We start from the raw sequence: 19,821 nt of genomic DNA on the forward strand, positions 1-19,821 counted from the left end.
GGGAATTGTAAGCTAGAAGCAAAGATAATTAGTTGGATTAATAACTGGTAGAGCAAGCCTATATACAAGGTGCCGATTAAAATGGAGCAGTGTCTACCTGGAAGAAGGTATGTGAATAAATGCACTTCAACATTTTAACCAGTATTTTGGAGAAGATAAAAGAAGGAAGACTAATTATAGCATCATATTTGTAGAAATTACAAAGCTGGGCACATGACAGAATCAGAATCCAAAACACCCACAATGCAACAGTGATGGGCTAAGCCCACCAAGGAGAGATTTAATAGGGTTCACTGGAAGGTCTCTGTCACAGAGACTTCTGGTTGGCCTCCAATATTCAATATGCTCTTCTTCTTTAGTGACAAAAAGGCTATTATCTCCATGTGGCCAATTTCTGGCCAATGAAATGTTTAAGTAGGTAGGTTGGATGGGACTTCTTGAAAGGCTGCTTAAAGAGACATGACTTGGCTAGGAGGCACATCCTTTGGACCCTTCAGCCTATTCTCCATCTTCTGGTCTCTGATGGCTTGAAGGAGCTTGCACAGCCATGCTAGACCATGCTGTGAACCTTGAGTCAAGCCTGACACTGCTGATGGAGAAGGCAGAAGGAGCCCATGCACTGAGGACACTGTGGAGCCACTATGGCAATCCTGGACAGCTACATCTCTACACCTGCGTTTCTTTCACATGATAGAGAATTAAATGTCTATGCTGTTTTCGCTGTTATTTTTGGTCTCGATTACCTTCGGCCCAGTGCAATTTCTACCTAATAAAGTCTTACAGTTAGGTCTAAATGAACCATTTGGGTCTTAAAAAACCTGAAAAAGCATAGTTCATCAGTTGCATGTGCAAATATTTGTTATGTGCTTTTAGTATATGGAATGCTCAAAAGGAATCAACACTGTGAATACGGATGCCAAAAAAATTATTGAAACCCTGAATAGACTTAACAGAAGTTTACTGCCTAGAAAAGTTGGCAGGGTTTATTCTGCTCTATACTAGGGCTAGTGAGAGCACCTGAAGTCCTATCTGCAGTTCCGTGCTCCTCACTTTATTGGAACACAAACTCTGGACTAGGGTCATCATTATGAAAGCAGAGCAGTAAAGGAATGGTTGAAGGCCTAGGAATACGGGGACTAGCAGGGGAAGGCTCAGGAAAACAGCTACCTTCAAACACCTAAAAGGATCTGGTAAAACAGGCACAGAATAGGTGAAAGGATCATTTTAGTTGCGTGTAGAACTATTCAACTGAACTAGGACCAAAAAGAGAGCCACAGGACACAAATTTAGCCCAAAGATAAGACCTTTCTACCTAATAAAAAATAAAATAAACTTTAAAAGTATATTGAAAGAAGCAACTCAGATGTGTCTCAACTAACGAATGGATAAACAAATTGTGGTATATACATACAACGGGATACTATTCAGCCACAAAAAGGAATGAAGTGCTGATATATGTCACGATGTGAACAAACCTTGAAAACATTATGCTGAATGAAAGGAGCCAGACACAAAAGGTCACATGCTGTATGATTCCAGAATAGGTAAGTCCACAGAGGTAGAAAGCATACTGGTGGTTGCCAGTGGCTGGAGGGAAGCGGGGAGGATGAGGAATGACTGCTTAGTGACATGCGGTTTCCTTTTGGGGTGATGGAAATGTTTTGGAACTAGATAGACGTACTGGTTGCACGTTGTGAATGTACTAAATGCCACTGAATTGTTGGCTTTAAAATGATTAATTCTGTTATGAGAATTTCACCTTAAATAAAAAAAAAGGATAAAAAACCATACTGAAAAAGGCTAGCACCTGCTTTGTGGTAGGCATAGCTGTGTGTAGAATTTAGCAATCTCTTGGCATCAAACAATAAAGTACACTGAAATCACAAAGGAGACCTCCAAAGGCCCTTCAAGGCAAAAACCTATTCTCTACTGGAGAGTAACCAATGACTAGGTACAGATGTTTAAGACTTTCCGTCATAGTTCAAAGGTGCTCTTCGACTATGGAAGATAGTTGAATTTGTAACTAGTAGAACAATCCTCCACACAAAGTGCTGATTAAAATGGAACAATGTCTACCTAGAAGAAGGTATGTACATAAATGTCTACTACCTTAAAAACACCACAATTATTTCCATGTTTTTTTTCCTATGCAGAAACAAGACACTGCCAAGGTAGCTTGACATCATTCTCAGTGTCTCTAACCTACTCATCGATCAATTCATTTGCAGCGATTTTGAAACTGCAATAGACAATGGTTTTAAGTTCATTATTTCCCCCCTTCCTTGAAGGACAAAAATCCTATATAATACATATGTTCAGTTATATAAAATATTTAAACAGTTTTACAACTGAGGATAATGTAAGAAACCCCACGAGTGTCTCAAAGTAGGACTAGAAGTCATTTTACCACTCTCCTCATAAGTGGACTTTGAGAAATTTAGATGAATAGACAATTGAATAAAGGGATCCACCACAATGCCCTTACCCCAGGGGCTGTACAACTTCACAAATTATTTCTACTATGACCTATGAATTCACACGTAGACATTTCTCACCTTCGCATGAAGAATGGAAATATTGAGAAAAAGTTTAACTTGGTTTGAAATCTTTGTTCTATAATGAAAGATGAATATTAAAAACAACAAAACCTAAAGCATTATTTTTGGATGAATTACTTAATCATAGTACCCCTGTGGTTCAGTTTGTGTCCATACAGTCTGGTCACATTAAAACCATATCCTTAAAATAAACAGTTATTAAAATATTTATTCTATAACTTGGGTAAGTCCTGTCTCTGACACCAATGTGACAAAGGGTTCTATTTACTTAGGAATTAAACATGCATCAAAGTTTTCACTCCCTTATTTAAATGCACTATACGGCAGAGAATGACTAGAGAAGAATTTTTTAATAAGCAGTAATTTGCATACTGTTAAATTCCCACGAACGTAAAAAGGCTTTACTGATATTAAAAAAAAAAAAAAAGTATCTGAGCAGAGAGAAAAGACACACACCGTTTAAAATCCTGGGAACAAAACTGTCCCAGCTTTCTTCTCATAACTCTGGCAACATGACCCCGAAGAAGAGCCAGTCTTCATACTTCAAGTCAATCCTGGAAAGTACTCAAGCCTACTGCAGCTCAGGACTAAACGAGAGTAGATTCATTATGTGATGAAGAGACTGGCACATTAAGAGGCTAGAGCTTTATCCTCAAATTTGAAAAACATATTTACAGCTCACACTACTAAAGCAGACATTTACAAATGCCTATTTTTGCCCAAGGAGCCCTGATGGCACAGCACTTAAGAGCTCAGCTGCTAACCAAAAGGTTGGCGGTTGGAATCCACTAGCTGCTCCATGGAAACCCTATGGGGCAGTTCTACTCTGCCCCATAGGGTCGCTCTGAGTCGGAATCAACTCAACGGCAATAGGCTTGGTTTTTTGGTTTCACTTTTGCCCACAGATATCAGTTTTACGTAATCTACATGTTAAGCTAGTTTTATAAACAAGGAAATGTCCTGTTCATTGATATGTCCCTTAGGATATAGTAGGTGATCAATAAATAATTATTAAATGAAAGTAATGTGATCAATAAATAATTATTAAATGAAAGCAATGTGTGATTAAGACAGAGCAACCCACAACTGAAGAACCAGATTAGCATAATACTGCAAAATAGACACTTTGGAAGACTCTATGGAGCCGCTATAGAGGCTGACTCAATGGCACCAAATGACAACAATGGTAATGCTAATGGTCCTGTCCATCGCACAAATGGTTTTGGTGCTTCTTTGGAACTATATCTGGAAAGATCCAGATTCTTCTTCCCATTAGGAAAGCCCAAGAACCTCCTAGATAAGTCTCTGAATCAAGAAATTCCCCACTCACCACTCTTAACTCAAATGGAGCACAGCAGAGTGGGCTGAGTCCCAGGGTCAAGGTCCCTGTGAGGAACAGCTAACGATAGCACCACAAACCAGGGATGCTCGGAACCCCGAGTTGTTCCAGAAGGTCATGTCCTGAGCAGGAATGTGACCCATAGAGCCAATCTATGAGAGGTTCTCCCTGAGAAGAACAGCTGATAACCTTGGTAAATGCATGCCTAAAATGCCACAGCTTTGAGAAGGACAAGGATATGAAGGAAAAGACTAGACACTTTGAAATGCCTGCATTGGCTGACTCATTAAAAAAAGGATAATAAATGAGAAATGATAACCTGATATATTAAACCACTACCAGCAACATCATCAACATTTATAGGAAGCTTAAAAATCTAATACCTTCATACACTCCTTTTACTTGCTCTCACCAAGAATGGAATCACAAACCTGGCTGACTTGCTAAGAAGTACTTCCATTTTCATCAAACTTGACTTGATGAGTTCGATATTTAAAAAGTCTCAAAGGCAGCATGAGTTCATGAAGCAAGGTGATTCCCCTAGAGTCTACAACTGGATTGATGAGTCACATGAAATATGTACACTTTTGTTCTCTTCCTGCACTTGCTGATGTAAATCTTGGGATGAGGCTGATGTAAAAAGAATTCACTACTACAGCTAAATCTCACTATGTGTTCTGTATTTAAAAAAAAAATCTACGTGATACTTTGCTAATTGTCAAAGATACACAAGATAATGCAAGATATATATATTTTTTAATTTGATGTTTAAGTGTTTCACTTTTCCTCCTGCCCCACTATTTCCCCGCTTCCTGGCAGTCCTTAGGAACCATTAATCTTTTGCCTTGATGGGTTTAAGGTGAGGTGCTTTTTATACTTATTAAATGAGTTCAGAATAAATTAATGATAATGTCCAAATGCTGGAAAGGCTGCAGTAAAACTGGCACACTCAGAAAGTGCTGGTGAACAGTTTAGGTTGGGATAACTCATTAGGAAAGCAATTTGGCAATATGAATCATAACCATATTGATTTATGCATTTTGATATGTATTGCTTATAAGAACTTATCCTAAAGAAATATTTCAAATGAAGGAAAAAAAATCTTTTAAGCAAGCAAATATTCATCGTGACTTTCTCGTAAAGGGATAAGGAGAGTAGCCTAAAATACCCAATGAAAGGGGAAGAGCTAAATTCGTGCTTACAAACTTTGGTATTGAAAATTAAATAGCAACATGGGAAAATGCTTGACAAAAGATAAACGTGATACAAAAGCATGCTTTCACACTGACCGCAACCATGCTGAAAAATACATATGGATATACAAAAGGACAAGGGAATACACAAAAATGGCGGCAGCTGTTTGCAGCTCCTGACTTCTTGCCATGTTTTGTGAAACGATAAAAGCCATCAAAATTTTCAAATAAAACATTACCCTAAAACTAGCCCGTGTGTTGACCGGTTTCAATGAAAAGATTTAAAGTCAAAACTTGGTTACAGAGCCCAGCCTCTGCATACAAAGTAAGTAAATCTGCATAAAAATAATAAATAGTAGGCTCCGTATTCTCACCCTCTTCCCACCAAAAACCTTACAAATTTTTAGGCCCGAAAAATTTGGAAAGTGAGGCACAGTGAAGAAACTTGCTTAACTCTGGTCAGTCCAGCGTTTGCTACATGTATGTGATCACAAAATCCTCTTTTCATGGAGTAGCTATCAACATTCCTCTCACCACAGTCTGCTGAATTCTGCTCCAGGTTGATGATGATCAAAGGGTGCACCAGAAGGAAGGCATCTTAACGATCAGGGAGGTGTTTCCAGACTCTATGCTAGAGTCACTAATGATATTATACCTTTTCATTCAGGTGTATGAAGGTAGAGAAAAAGCTTGAGAACTACTGATCTACACTGCTACTTTTAAGCAACTCAATTCCATTGAGGGAGAAAAACACTATAAAATAAACCCTTTAGGGTACGGGCTTGGGATGTTTTCTGGCCCTTACAAAAAGGATTCTGATCAAGTACAAAGATGATAGCAGTTTCTACAAAGGAAAGGCACATCTCTTCTCTGGAGTTATGAAGTGGCAACCAAAGAAATCTAAGTAACCCATATGAGAACTAGTCAGTTGCCCTTTTAGATATAAATGTTATTGTTCATGACATGTAAAAGAATAAAGCATCTATCTTTTTGAAGTTGGATGTTTCCTAAAATATATGCTTGTGGTTGTAGGGTATCTCCACAGGGCAAATACCAAGTATCTACTTCCCAGAGATAAGTGATAGGCAAACACAGCTCTCTACCCTCTTCTACATGGTTCTTTAGCATCATCAGACTGTTACCTCTGGTCTAAGTGTAGCTTTCATGCAGGCTTGGCAAAGAGGTCCATTTCGGGAGAACTGAAGGGGGAGGTGCCGAGTTCGATTCTGACATGTCTGTTCCTCACATATCAACCAACCCTGGAGAAAAAAAGAAAAAAATTCAGTCTTATCACCACCACCAACAAATACAAATAAAAAACCCTTTCACTGTCAAGACAACAGATTTCATTCACACTCTCCTTAAAGATGCTGAAAGGCTAGAGTTATCCTTCTCTCCTGATACCCTAATTCAGTCTATGCCCCAAACTTAAGTTAGGAAACTTATCAAGTTAAAAAAAAAAATCACATGAGATATTATTTTCATTTCTTAAAAGAAATACAATTGCAGCACTGTTTACAACAGCAAAAAGCTGGAAGCAACCAAGGTGTCCAACAATAGATGAATGGTTAAAGAAATTATGGTACATTCACACAATGGAATACTACGCATCGATAAAGAACAGTGACGAATCTGTGAAACATTTCATAACACGGAGGAACCTGGAAGGCACTATGCTGAGTGAAATTAGTCAGATGCAAAAGGACAAATACTGTATAAGACCACTGTTATAAGTTCTTGAGAAATAGTATAAACTGAGAAGAACACATTCTTTTGTGGTTACAAGAGGGGGGAGGGAGGAAGGGAGGGTGGGAGAGGGTTATTTACTGATTAGTTAGTAGATAAGAACTACTTTAGGTGAAGGGAAGGACAATACTCAATACACGGAAGGTCAGCTCAACTGGACTGGACCAAAAGCAAAGAAGTTTCTGGGATAAACTGAATGCTTCCAAGGTCAGCGGAGCAAGGGCGGGGATTTGGGGACTATGGCTTAAGGGGACTTCTAAGTCAATTGGCATAATAAACTCTATTATGAAAACATTCTGCATCCCACTTTGAAATGTGGCGTCTGGGGTCTTAAATGCTAACAAGCGGCCATCTAAGATGCAGCAATTGGTCTCAACCCACCTGGATCAAAGGAGAATGAAGAACACCAAGGTCACACTATAACTATGAGCCCAAGACAGAAAGGGCCACATGAACCAGAGACTTACATCATCCCGAGACCAGAAGAACTAGGTGGTGCCTGGCCACAACCGATGACTGCCCTGACAGGGAGCACAACAGAGAACCCCTGAGGGAGCAGGAGATCAGTGGGATGCGGACTCCAAATTCTCATAAAAAGACCAGACTTAATGGTCTGACTGAGACTAGAAGAATCCCGGCGGTCATGGTCCCCAAACCTTCTGTTGGCCCAGGACAGGAACCATTCCCGAAGACTACTCATCAGACATGGAAGGGACTGGACAATGGGTTGGAGAGAGATGCTGATGAAGAGTGAGCTATTTGTATCAGGTGGACACTTGAGCCTGTATTCGCATCTCCTGTCTGGAGGGGAGATGGGAGGATAGAGAGGGCTAGAAACTGACAAAACGGTGATGAAAGGAGAGACTGGAAGAAGGGAGCAGGCTGACTCATTACGGGGAGAGTAAATGGGAGTATGTAGTAAGGTGTATATAAGCTTATGTGTGACAGACTGACTTGATTTGTAAACGTTCACTTAAAGCACAATAAAAATTATTAAAAAAAGAAAAAGAAATACAATCTCCTACATGCACATACATGAAAACCTCCCAAGAAAAACTTATACGATTATATGCAGAATGTAAACCAATGGGTTTTGGTACTTAGTAAAGACCATTATCAAAATTAAAAGTGTTACTTAATTACTGTGCTCAGCTTTCTTCTCTGTGAAATGGGTTCAAACAGTAGTTTATAGGGTTATAATGACAAAATACATTCTAAGTGCTTAGAACGACATTTAGCATAAAAGAAACACTGATAAATGTAAGCAATTACCTTATTTAAAAGTGAAACAGATTCTTTTTTGGCTTTAACAAACAGAAATTTATTTTCTCACAGTTTAGGAGGCTAGAAGTCTGAATTCTGGGTGCTGGTTCCAGGGGACGTTTTTCTCTGACAGCTGTGGAGGAAGGTCCCTGTGTCTTCTGAGCTTCTGCTCCTGGGCTAGCTTCAAGGGCTTGGGATGATCTTCTTGCATGTCTGCCTCTTTCGCTTGCTTGTTTAATCTCTTTCATATCTCAAAAGAGACTGATTTACGACATACCCTACACTAATCCTCTCATTAATATAACAAAGGCAAACCATTCCCAAGTGGGATTATAACCACAGGTACATTCAAGCACCCTGTTGTTATCGTTAGGTGCCATTGAGTCAGTTCTGACTCATACACAGGCCCTATGCACTACAGAACGAAACACTACCGGGTCCTGCGCCATCCTCACAATCGTTTCTGTCTTTGAGCCTATATTGTTGCAGCCACTGTACCAATCCATCTCATTGAGGGTCTTCCTCTTTTTTGCTGACCCTCTATTTTACCAAGTATAATGTCCTTTTCAGGGACTGGTCCCTCCAATAACATGTCCAAAGTATGTGAGATGAAGTCTCACCATTCTCCCTTCTAAGAAGCATTCTGGCTGTACTTCTTCTAAGACAGATTTGTTTGGTCTTTTCTCTGTCCACAGTATAGTGAAACAGATTCCTCTTTATACACTCTTTGGAGGCATAAAACTGGCTGCAATGTTTTCAAGGACAACTTTTCCTCCCAGCAGTTTGAAACAGCCATTGCCCACTTCTCTGTCCTTTAGAACCCTCTTCTCACTTTCCTTCTCCAGTTATTCTCCCTTGCTACCCTTGTTTGAAGAAGCCTTGGTTGCACAATGGTTAAAGTGCTTGACTGCTAACCAAAAGGTTGGCGGTTCAAACCCACCAGCTGCTCTGCGGGGGGGTGGGGGGACGGGGGAAAGATGTGGCAGTCTGCTTCCATAAAGATTTACAGCCTTGGAAACCCTATGGAGGCAGTTCTACTGTCCTATAGGGTCCCCATGAGTCAGGATCGACTCAACAGCAGCGGGTCTGGGGACTCTTGTTTGAATTTTTTCATAATAAGCACAAGTCAAACATAAGGTGAAGTACTGGGCACAAAGGTGAACAAGGTACATTCTGGGAGCATCAAGTGGGGTCCTGACTGCCTGTGGGCCTTGGAGTATTTTGAGGGGTGACAACTTTGGAACTGGTCTTAGAAAATGGGAAGTTTGGCAGGTGGAGAAGGCAGGAAAAACTGCTTAGGTAGAAAAGGACAACATATGCACAAGCCTGAGGGCCAGAAGGAGCGCTGCTGAGACATGATTAAGAAAGGGATAAATAACATTTATAATCCCACCCCTAATTTCTAGGCTGGGCAACCTCTTGGTCCTTTCCCCCTAAATAAGAGCAGTATATACACAAAACCCAAAAAACCCACTGCCGTCGAGTCAATTCCGACTCATAGTGACCCTATAGGACAGAGCAGAACTGCCCCATAGAGTTTCCAAGGAGCGCCTGGCGGGTTTGAGCTGCCGACCCTTTGGTTAGCAGACGTAGCTCTTAACCACTACGCCACCAGGGTTTCCAAATATACACAAGTGTTGCTTAATCCCATTAAGCACTTAAGTCTGCCACTTATTAAAGTTTCCACTTGGTGTTACTCTATCATTGTCATCCAACGCTGAGGGATGCATAGCCTCATTCCTCAGACTAGGCTCCTCCTGGAAGTAGTTACAGCCAAGCTCAAGGGAAAGAACCCAGAGTCACTTCTTCTAACTCCAATTATGGCTTTCACACACAGGGAAAGTATATTGCAGAATTATTTGACTAAAAAAATTTAAAGAACATAAAATTCATCTAGTCCATATATTCACAATAAGCTTCATTCCTACCTTCACTCAATAGGCTGAACTACATTAAAATTTAATTTGAACTTTTCGATTACAGGATCTCAATGAGTCCTAATGAAATCTTTAATATATGGTCAGATTCCATTAAATACTGTGAAGAACAGGCAAAGAGACTCCAGACACAGAGTTTCAGGAAATTACAATTTAAGTAGAAAAGCAAGATCCACATACATAAAGACAAAAATTTAGTGCGGTATATTCAGTGTCGTTTGACCTGAAGAACCAAGTTGTGTTGCACCAACTTGTTAGGTGCTGTCGAGTTGGTTTCAACTCGTAGCGGCCCTATGTAGAAAAGAACAAAACCCTGCCCGGTCCTGTACCATCCTCACAATCGTTGCTATGCTTGAGCCCACTGTTGCAGCCACTGTGTGAATCCAGGGTCTATCTCTTTTTTCGCTGATGCTCCACTTTACCAAGCATGATGTCCGGACATGTCCAAAGTAAGGGAGACAAACTCTTGCCATTCTTGCTTCCAAGGGCCATTCTGGCTGTACGTCTTCCAAGACAGATTAATTCATTCTTCTGGCAGTCCATGATGTATTCAATATTTTTCACCAACACCGTAATTCAAAGGCATCAATTCTTTGATCTTCCTTATTCACTGTTCCTTTTACATGCATATGAGGGACCTGAAAACACCATGGCCTGGGTAAAGCGTACCTTAGTCCACAAAGTGACACCTTTGCTTTTGAACACTTGAAAGATGTCTTTTGCAGCAGATTTGCCCAATGCAATACGTCGTTTGATTTCTTTGACTGCTGTTTCCATGAGCGTTGACTGTGGATTCAAGGAAAATAAAGTCCCAACAACTTCAACCTTTTTTCTATTTATCATGATGTTGCTTTTTGATCCATTTGTGAGGAATTTTGTTCTCTTTGAGATGTTATCCATACAGAAGGCTGTAGTCTTTGCTCTTCATCAGTAACTGCTTCAAGTCCTCTTTGCTTTCAGCAAGCAAAGTTGTGTCATCTGCATATCTCAGGTTGTTAATGAGTCTTTCTCCAATCCTGATGCCGAGTTCTTCATATAATCCAGCTTCTCAGATTATTTCCTCAGCATACAGATTGAATAAGTATGGTGAAAGGATGCAACCCTGACACACACCTTTCCCGACTTTAAACCATGCAGTATCCCCTTGTTCTGTCTGAACAACTGGCTCTTGGTCTATGTACAGGTTCCTCACAATTAAGTGTTCTGAATTCCCATTCTTTGCAATGCTATCCATAATTTGTTATGATCCACACAGTCAAATGCCTTTGCATAGTCAATGAAACACACGTAAACATCTTTCTGGTGTACTCTGTTTTCAACCAAGATCCATTTGAAGTCAGCAATGACAGCCCTCGTTCCATGTCCTCTTTTGAATCCGGCTTGAACTTCTAGCAGTTCCTTGTCAATGTACTGCTGCAGCTGCTTTTGAATGATCTTTAGCAAAATTTTACTTGTGTGTGATATTAATGACATTGTTCCATAATTTCCATATTCTGTCAGATCACCTTTCTTTGGAATGGGCAAAGTATGGATCTCTTCCAGTTGGCTGGCCAGGAAGCTGTCTTCCAAATTTCATGACATAGACAAGTGAGCACTTCCAGAGCTGCATCTGTTTGTTGAAACATCTCAACTGGTATTCCGTCAATTCCTGGAGCCTTGTTTTTCACCATTCCCTTGAGAGCAGCTCAGACTTCTTCCTTCAGTACCATCAGTTCTTGATCATATGCTACCTCCTGAAAAATGGCTCAATGTTGACCAATTCCTTTGGTACAGTGACTCTGTGTATTCCTTCCATCTTCTTGTGATGCTTCCTACATTGTTCAATATTTTCCCTGTAAAATCCTTCCATGTTGCAACTTGAGGCTTAAATTTTTTCTTCAGTTCTTCCAGCTTGAGAAATGCCAAGCATGCTCTTCCCTTCTGTACCAACTATAAATGCTAAATAATACAGAGAAGGGTGGAGTTATGTGGATCCTCCCTACCTGAAACAACCACAGCAAAAGACCAAGATCTAGAACAAAGGATCAGTGATTGTGAGTCACTGGCAACTGTTTGTTCCAATTCTAGGGACATTTACCACATTTTCTTGATTTGAAGATCTGTTCTTATTCACGTTAATAATTTCTGAAACTCAGATGCATTTATAATTGACATGTACATTTAATGAGGCATTTCTCTCTTCTTCAGAAGGCTGTTCAGTGAAGAGTGCAGCTCACAATTAAAGGTCCCTTAGAATTAAAGAAAAAACATACTTTGGCTGAGCCTTGTTCCAGGCATAGGAGACACAGAGGTGAAGAGCTGATCTGATAGCAGCCACAGGTATTGAATTTTAAATGCAGCCTATAAATACAAGAGGTGAGCCTAGTTGTTTCTGGAAGTAGCCATTTAGAAATATGAATAAAGGAAACAGTGAAATTTAAGCAAACCACATAGGAAAATGCAGGACTGAACCATTCCTTTATAATTCATTTGCGCTTGTTACATTATATTTGGTATCTGAGGCTTTATCTACTTTGGAATACGTGGGCAATAAACATTGCCAACCGCAGTCATAATCCATTCAATCCTAAACCCAATTAAAAAAAAGCAAGCCGATAACAACTATCATGTTTTGAAACAATAAATTATTAAGTACCAGAATATAACCTAGAAGTTCAGGCTGTATTTCATTTTTTTAAATATAATATTCAAAAATTTAAACTTATTTTCAGATGTCTTCAAAACCTGATTCCTTCAATTTACTACAACTTCACGACTCACCAGGTGAGCTGCCAACCAGGGAGATGCTAAGTTGTCATATCACCTGTTTTTAAAGCAAACACCTAACTCTATCTCTGACAGAGTTACTAACTAAATGTCCTTTCAAATCGTATAGAGAGCAGATAATATAATTTGTCTAGACTTCCTACCAGTTATAATTAACATTAAAGAGGTCTTTTCTTCTTTGTCACCTCTCTATTCAGAACTTATTTGGGTTTGTTTGTACTTACTATCTGTTAATCTCCCTTTATAAATGACAACAATAACTAGTGCCATTATGCATGGAAATTAAACATGCTGATAAATGTGCAAAGGGAACTGGGGCTGAAAAAAAATGATTAGAAGCCTGTAACTCTTCATGCCTCTTGTTTTATTTTGATAATTAAGCTTTTGGTCATGATGCATTTTAAATAAAACTTTTCTATGGGGGAAATAGGTCCTAAACATATTCAATGTATGCTTTGCTTCAATTTAATTTTGTTAAGTACATCTTGGTTAACCATCTTCTCCCCACACATATTAACTGACCATGTGAACTCTAACTTTCAACGAACATTTGTGTTGTCAAAAATTAATCTGCCAGGTCTCTGAAAATACTCCACAGTGCGGCAGATCTGATAAGAGCACATAGTGAATTTGCTTCTCGTGGGTGATAAAAAGAAGGCAAATGAAAATACTAACATTGTGTAAGTTCACTTTGACTTATCACTCACAAAGACAAAACTAATTTTCATTTCCCATTTTGGGAAATAACATACAGCCCAAACCTACCCTGATGAGGTGATGGAAGAAAAAAATTTTAATGAAGTGTAGTTCCTTGGGAGCCCAATGTATAAAAAAAATTGGGGTTTTAATAACCCTCCCTCCCGAACCACTATAAGGATGTCTGCCATCCTAATATGTCATTTGGACAATGCCACATAAAAATTGTTATAACCAACAGGAATAAGGTCATTAAGTTTTCAGATGCCTAGCTAAACCATGTTTACAGTAGAAGATTTAAAATCCTGTCTAATAGTGAAAAAAAAACCTTTACTCAAACACAGAAAAGTCTAGCACCTGTTGCCTCAGTCTCAGCATCACTAATTCCTTAAAATCATTGTGTACGAAACTGTGTTAAATGCTGATTGGTTCTGATTGCTAAATTATATTACTGAGGCCTCAACTAAAATGGTTTCTGTCTGCACATGCTAAAAAGGGATCGATTTCCACTTGTAACTGAGGTGTTCCTGGTAGTTGCACCTTAAACACAAACTGTTATTCATTTGTGTATATCTTTATTTTTAGAAGGACACACACACAGAAATCATCCAGGTCTGGAAATGTGGCACTCGAAAATATCTTTTGAGTACATGAATGAACAGAAGCAATAAAATAGAAATGCAGAGGAGGGGCAAGTGTATGAAAAATAATACGGAAAGGGTCTCAAACTGACAGGAGAAAAAAATTCACAGCAGTTTTCATACTCTTGAATCCAATATATAAATATATGGTGGGTCCTTCTCGTCTTCCCATTCCCAATTAGTTACCATGACCACCCACTAGTCTTTCCTGTACAGTTCCAATTTGAGACCCTTTCCTTATTACTGCCAACCTCAACCAAGCGCAGACCTCAAAGTTGTTCTACTTCAATAGCCTCCTCCTACCTGGTGTCCCTGCCTCCACTCTCTTCCTCAACCAATGCCAAGAATTGCAAGGTGTATCTTCCCAAGGCTTCTCTACTTCCACCCCCAATCTTATACCCTCCACAGACAATGAAGAACAAACTCCAGCATTTGAATCTTTGTGGTACGATCCCATCCACCCTTTCTCATCCTTCTCTTACGTAAACAAACTCTGCCCCCATTGGATTGGTCTTCTCACTGTCCTCATCACAGTTTGTCTATTCCCACCACTTTGTCTTTGCTCATCCTGCAGAACCTCTACCTAAAATGCCCATTCCTTCAACATCCGCTCTGTCCTTCTTTAAAGAAATTTTCCCAACCCACGGGAACTCTCTATCTCACCTGACACTGAGCACGCCCTGCTTTGCCCTGTCCCTTTGCCATCTCAATTCACCATCTTGTTTGACCTCCCTACCTAGATGGCCTCCTGGGGAATGATCTGCTTTGGATTTAGTAGTGTTTTCCCTGGTGTCTAGCACAAAGGTTCACGCTCAAGGAAGAATACACCATTTAGGTTATACAAAGCCGCACTTGAGTGGGTTATTTTCCCTTCCATCAATTAATAGGTAATTTTGAGTAAGTCACTGAACCTCTCCCCTGAGCCTTAGCTGCCTTGTCTGATAAAACAGGTTATAATATTTACCCTACTAGGGTTGTTCAGAGGATCAAACAAGAAAGCCCACAAAAAAATGTTCAGTAAATGTAAAATATTGTTATTATCCTACATATACCCAAGGAGTGAGGAACATGAGAGTTGGGCTACAGGTGACAACTGTTCTGTTGAACATAGGGCTGCTATGAGTCACAACTGACTCCATGGCACCTAACAACATTTTAACCAGGAAAGCTCCTGGTCAGTTTCCACCTGGTGTTATAACAAAATGAAGAAATACATAGCAACCCTATAGGATAGAGCAGAACCGCCCCAGAGGGTTTCCGAGAAGTGGCTGGTGGATTCGAACTACTAACTTTTGGTTACCAGCCAAGCTCTTAACCACTGTACCCTCAGGGCTCCAATACACTGTACCCTCAGGGCTCCAATAACCAATAAAATTAGATGGGGCTGCTTCCCAATTTGATTGCAAAATAACAAAACTATGTAACTAACACAAGTAAAAATTTGGCATGATTTTTCTGATAACACTATACTTGATTTGAAGTTACAGATAGCAGAATAGTAGGTGAGGGAAGAGAAGTGGCCTTTGCTTTATCCGGGGATTTGCAAAGATTTTTCAGGAACTAACTGCAGTGACGTATGTGACGTATGATTTAGTTTAAATTGTAATGGCTCTCCGTGAGTGCAGTGGTGGGGTCAAAGGGTAAGGTTTGCCAGCATGCAAGCTCTTACAGAGTTCATCATATCATTGCTGTTTTTCTGTACTAGCCGTTACCACTCCTTTCCTCCTCAAACTACATGCACTTTGAGAACACTAGACTCTTTTCACCCCAAACCACTTATAAGTGTTCTGGGGTTCCCTTTCAGGCACATTTTTCTGTCACAGAATTATCGCCAGTATAAAATGGGTCTCCTTACAGATAGTGCACAGTATGGGCCCGCAGCTGCTTTTGAAGAATGACATGCTGTGATTTGGGATTTCCAGAAATATCAAAAAACAAATTGCTTTCTGACCCACATTTGCACCCAAAACTGGGAGAAATTCTTCCTAAGATCTCCCGGGGAAGTTTTAACAGGAACATAATTTTGCTTTTAAAGTTAAATCTTCTACACTGTAGCATGCTGGCATGTCAAAGAGGGATTATTAAGTCTCAGAGAGGTGCCAGAGCAGGAGATGAAGGAGCAAATCAGGAAAAATAAATATATAAACGAACTATTCATGAAAGTTAATACAGAAATATTTTTAACAAAATTATCAAACAAAACTGAAGAGGAAAGTGCCTCGTAGGTCAATGCAGGAATTTTAAATTTTATTAAAATTGATTTTCAAAGCAAGACACCTCTTTAAATGAACAGTCACACGTCATTTCATCCAAGTTATTCGAAACTTATTGATCTTATCATTTGTGCAAGGACCAGACTCTGCCATCAGTTTGCTGAAAGGATAATGGAGCACTCCCAACCTGTTATGATAGGTTAGATGCAAAATGTGGACCTCGTTTAAACACACAGAATAGCACTACAAGTGGACAAATACCTCCCTCAGAAATTGTATATTACATGATAAATTAGCAAGTTGTTCTGCTCTACCGGACATCAAATCCAGTATCACAGTCTTGTTATTTTAATTTGCAATCAGAGTTGGAGCATCAGATGATGTACCTGAGTTAAACTAAAGAGCCCCATGCAAGCCATCTTCTCCTGCTACACTGTGAGCAGAGAAAGTCAACGATTAGCAGCACTTTTATTTTATCACTGTAGAACAATACTGTTATTGTTTTTAGCATTCTTGAGTTGGTTCCGACTCATAGTGACCCTACGTACAACAGAACGAAACACTGCCCAGTCCCGGCCCATGCTCACCATCTTTGCTATGTTGCAGCCCATTCTTGCAGCCACTGTGCCAATTCATCTCTTCCTCTTTTTTGATGACTCCCTACTTTACCAAGAATGATGTCCTTCTTCAGGGATTGGTCTCTCCTGAAAACGTGTCCAAAGTAAGCGAGACAAAGTCTCCTCATCTTTGCTTCTAAGAAACATCCTGGTTTGACTTCTCCTAAGACAGATTTGTTCATACTTTTGGCAATCCATGGTATATTCAACATTCTTCACGAACACCATAATTCAAAGGCATCAATTATCCTTCAGTCTTCCTTATTCATTGGCCAGCTTTCGTTAACACATGAAATGGTGATTGAAAATATCATGGCTTGGGTCAGGTGCACCTTAGTCTCCAAAATGACACTTTTGCTTTCGAATACTTTAAAGAGGTCTTTTGCACCAGATTTGCCCAATGCAATACGTTGTTTGATTTCTTGACTGTTGCTTCCATGGGCATTGACTGTGGACTCAAGTAAAATGAAATCCTTGGCTACTTCAATATTCTCTCCATTTATCAAGATATCAGCAATGATATCCCTGGTTCCATGTCCTCTTCTGAATTTGGCTTTAATTTCTGGCAGTTCCCTGTTGATCTACTGCTGCAACCATTTTTTAATTATCTTCAGCATAATTCTACTTGCATGTGATACTGATATTGTTCAATAATTTCCACACTCCGCTGGATCACCTTTCTTTGGACTGGGCACAAATATGGATCTCTTCCAGTCTGATGGCCAGGTGGGTATCTTCCAAATTTCTTGGCATAGACCAGTGAGGGCTTCTATAGTTGTGTCTCTTTGTTGAAACATTTCAATTGGTATTGTGTCAATTCCTGGAGCTCTGTTTTTCACCAATGCCTTCAGTGCAGCTTAGATTTCTTCCTTCAGTACCACATGCTGCTCCTGAAATCGCTGAACATCGACCAATTCTTTTTGGTACGATGACTCTGTGTATTCTTTCTATCTTCATTTGATGTTCCCTGTGTCATTCAATTTTTGCCCATAGAATCTTTCAATATTGCAACTTGAGGCATGAGTTTTTTCAGCTTGAGAAATGCCGAGTGTATTCTTCCCTTTTGGTTTTCTAACTCCAGGTCTTTGCACATTTCATTATAATACTTTGTCTTCTCAAGCTGCCCTTTGAAATCTTCTGTTCAGCTCTTTTACTTCCTCATTTCTTCCAAGAGCAAGTTTTAGAGTCTCTTCTGACATGCATTTTGGTCTTTTTTTTTTTTCTTTTCTGTCTTTTTTAATAATCTTTTGCTTTCTTCACGTAGTATATCCTTGATGTCATTCCACAACTAGTTTGGTCTTTGGTCATTAGTGTTCAACACATCAAGTCTATTTTTGAGATGGTCTCTAAATTCAGGCGGGATATACTCAAGGTTGTACTTTGGCTCTTGGGGACTTGCTCTAATTTTCTTCAGTTTCACCTTGAACTTGCATATGAGCAGTTGATGGTCTATTCCATAGTCGGCCCCTGGCATTGTTCTGACTGATGAAGTTGTGCTTCTTCATTGTCTCTTTTCACAGATACAGTCGATGTGACTCCTTCCTGTATATTCCATCTGGCGAGGTCTACGTGTATAGCCCCTGTCTATGTTGTTGAAAAAAGGTATCTGCAATGAAGAAGTCGTTGGTCTTGCAAATTCTATCATGTGATCTCCCATGTCATTTCTATCACCAAGGCTATAGTTTTCAACTACTGATCCTTCTTCTGTTTCCAACTTCTGCATTCCAATCACCAGTAATTATCAATGGATCTTGATTGCATGTTTGATCAATTTTCAGACTGCAGAAGTTGGTAAAAAATCCTCAATTTGTTCACCTTCAGCATTAGTGGTTAGCACATAAATTTGAGTAACAGTCGTATTAACCGGTCCTCCTTGTAGGTGTATAGATATTATCCCATCACTGACAGCATTGTGTTTCAAGATAAAAAAACCAAAACCAAACCTGTTGCCTTCTAGTCAATTCCGACTCATAGCAACCCTATGGGACATAGTAGAACTGCCCCATAGAGTTTCCAAGGAGTGGCTAGTAGATTTGAAATGCCAACTTTCTGGTTAGCTGCCAAGGTCTTAACTACTGCACCACCAGGGCTCCATTTCAGGAAAGATGTTGAAAATATTCTTTTGATGATGAATGTGACGCCATTCCTCTTTAATCTGTCATTCCCGGCATAACAGACTACCACACATCTGTCAGTTTGTTGTACCGTGGTGACTTGCATGTTGCTGTGATGCTAGAAGCTATGCCACCGGTATTTCAAATACTAGCAGGGTCATCCATATGGAGAGGTTTCAGCGGAGCTTTCAGACTAAGACAGACTGGAAAGAAAGACCTGGAGGTCTACTTCTGAAAAAAAATTGGCCAGTGAAAATTTTATGGATAGCAACAGAACATTGTCTGATATAGTGCTGGAAGATTAGCCTCTCAGGTTGGAAGGCACTCAAAAGGAGACTGGGGAAGAGCTGCCTCCTCAAAGTAGAGTCGACCTGAATGACGTGGATGAGTAAAGCTTTTGGGATGTAGCACGACTCAAAATGAGAAGAAACAGCTGCAAACTTCCACTAATAATCAGAACATGGAATGTATGCAGTATGAATCTATGAAGATTGGAAGTTATCAAAATGCAATGGAACACTTGAAGATCGATATCATAGGCATTACTGAGCTGAAATGGACTGGTATTGGCCATTTTGAATCGGACAATCATATGGTCTACTATGCTGGGAATGACAAATTGAAGAGGAATGGCATCACATTCATTGTCAAAAGGGACAATACTCGAACAGTTAAAATTGTCTCCAGGCAAAGAGGGAAAATATACTTAAAATTACTTTATATGGAAAATTACATTTT

General features: G+C 39.7%; 1 protein-coding gene across 3 annotated transcripts in view; it reads right to left on the reverse strand.

The window, feature by feature from the left end:
- The window catches only part of POLA1 (DNA polymerase alpha 1, catalytic subunit), a 349,246-nt gene that overhangs the window by 129,087 nt on the left and 200,338 nt on the right, over positions 1 to 19,821 (reverse strand). For all 3 annotated transcript variants that reach the window (XM_049873141.1, XM_049873140.1, XM_049873142.1), the window contains exon 35: positions 6,233 to 6,349. In XM_049873141.1, coding sequence (XP_049729098.1) covers positions 6,233 to 6,349 — 117 coding nt within the window. The remainder of the gene's footprint in view (positions 1 to 6,232; positions 6,350 to 19,821) is intronic.

The sequence above is a fragment of the Elephas maximus genome, chromosome X (assembly GCF_024166365.1).
Source record: "Elephas maximus indicus isolate mEleMax1 chromosome X, mEleMax1 primary haplotype, whole genome shotgun sequence".
In the NCBI taxonomy this organism is placed as follows: domain Eukaryota; kingdom Metazoa; phylum Chordata; class Mammalia; order Proboscidea; family Elephantidae; genus Elephas; species Elephas maximus.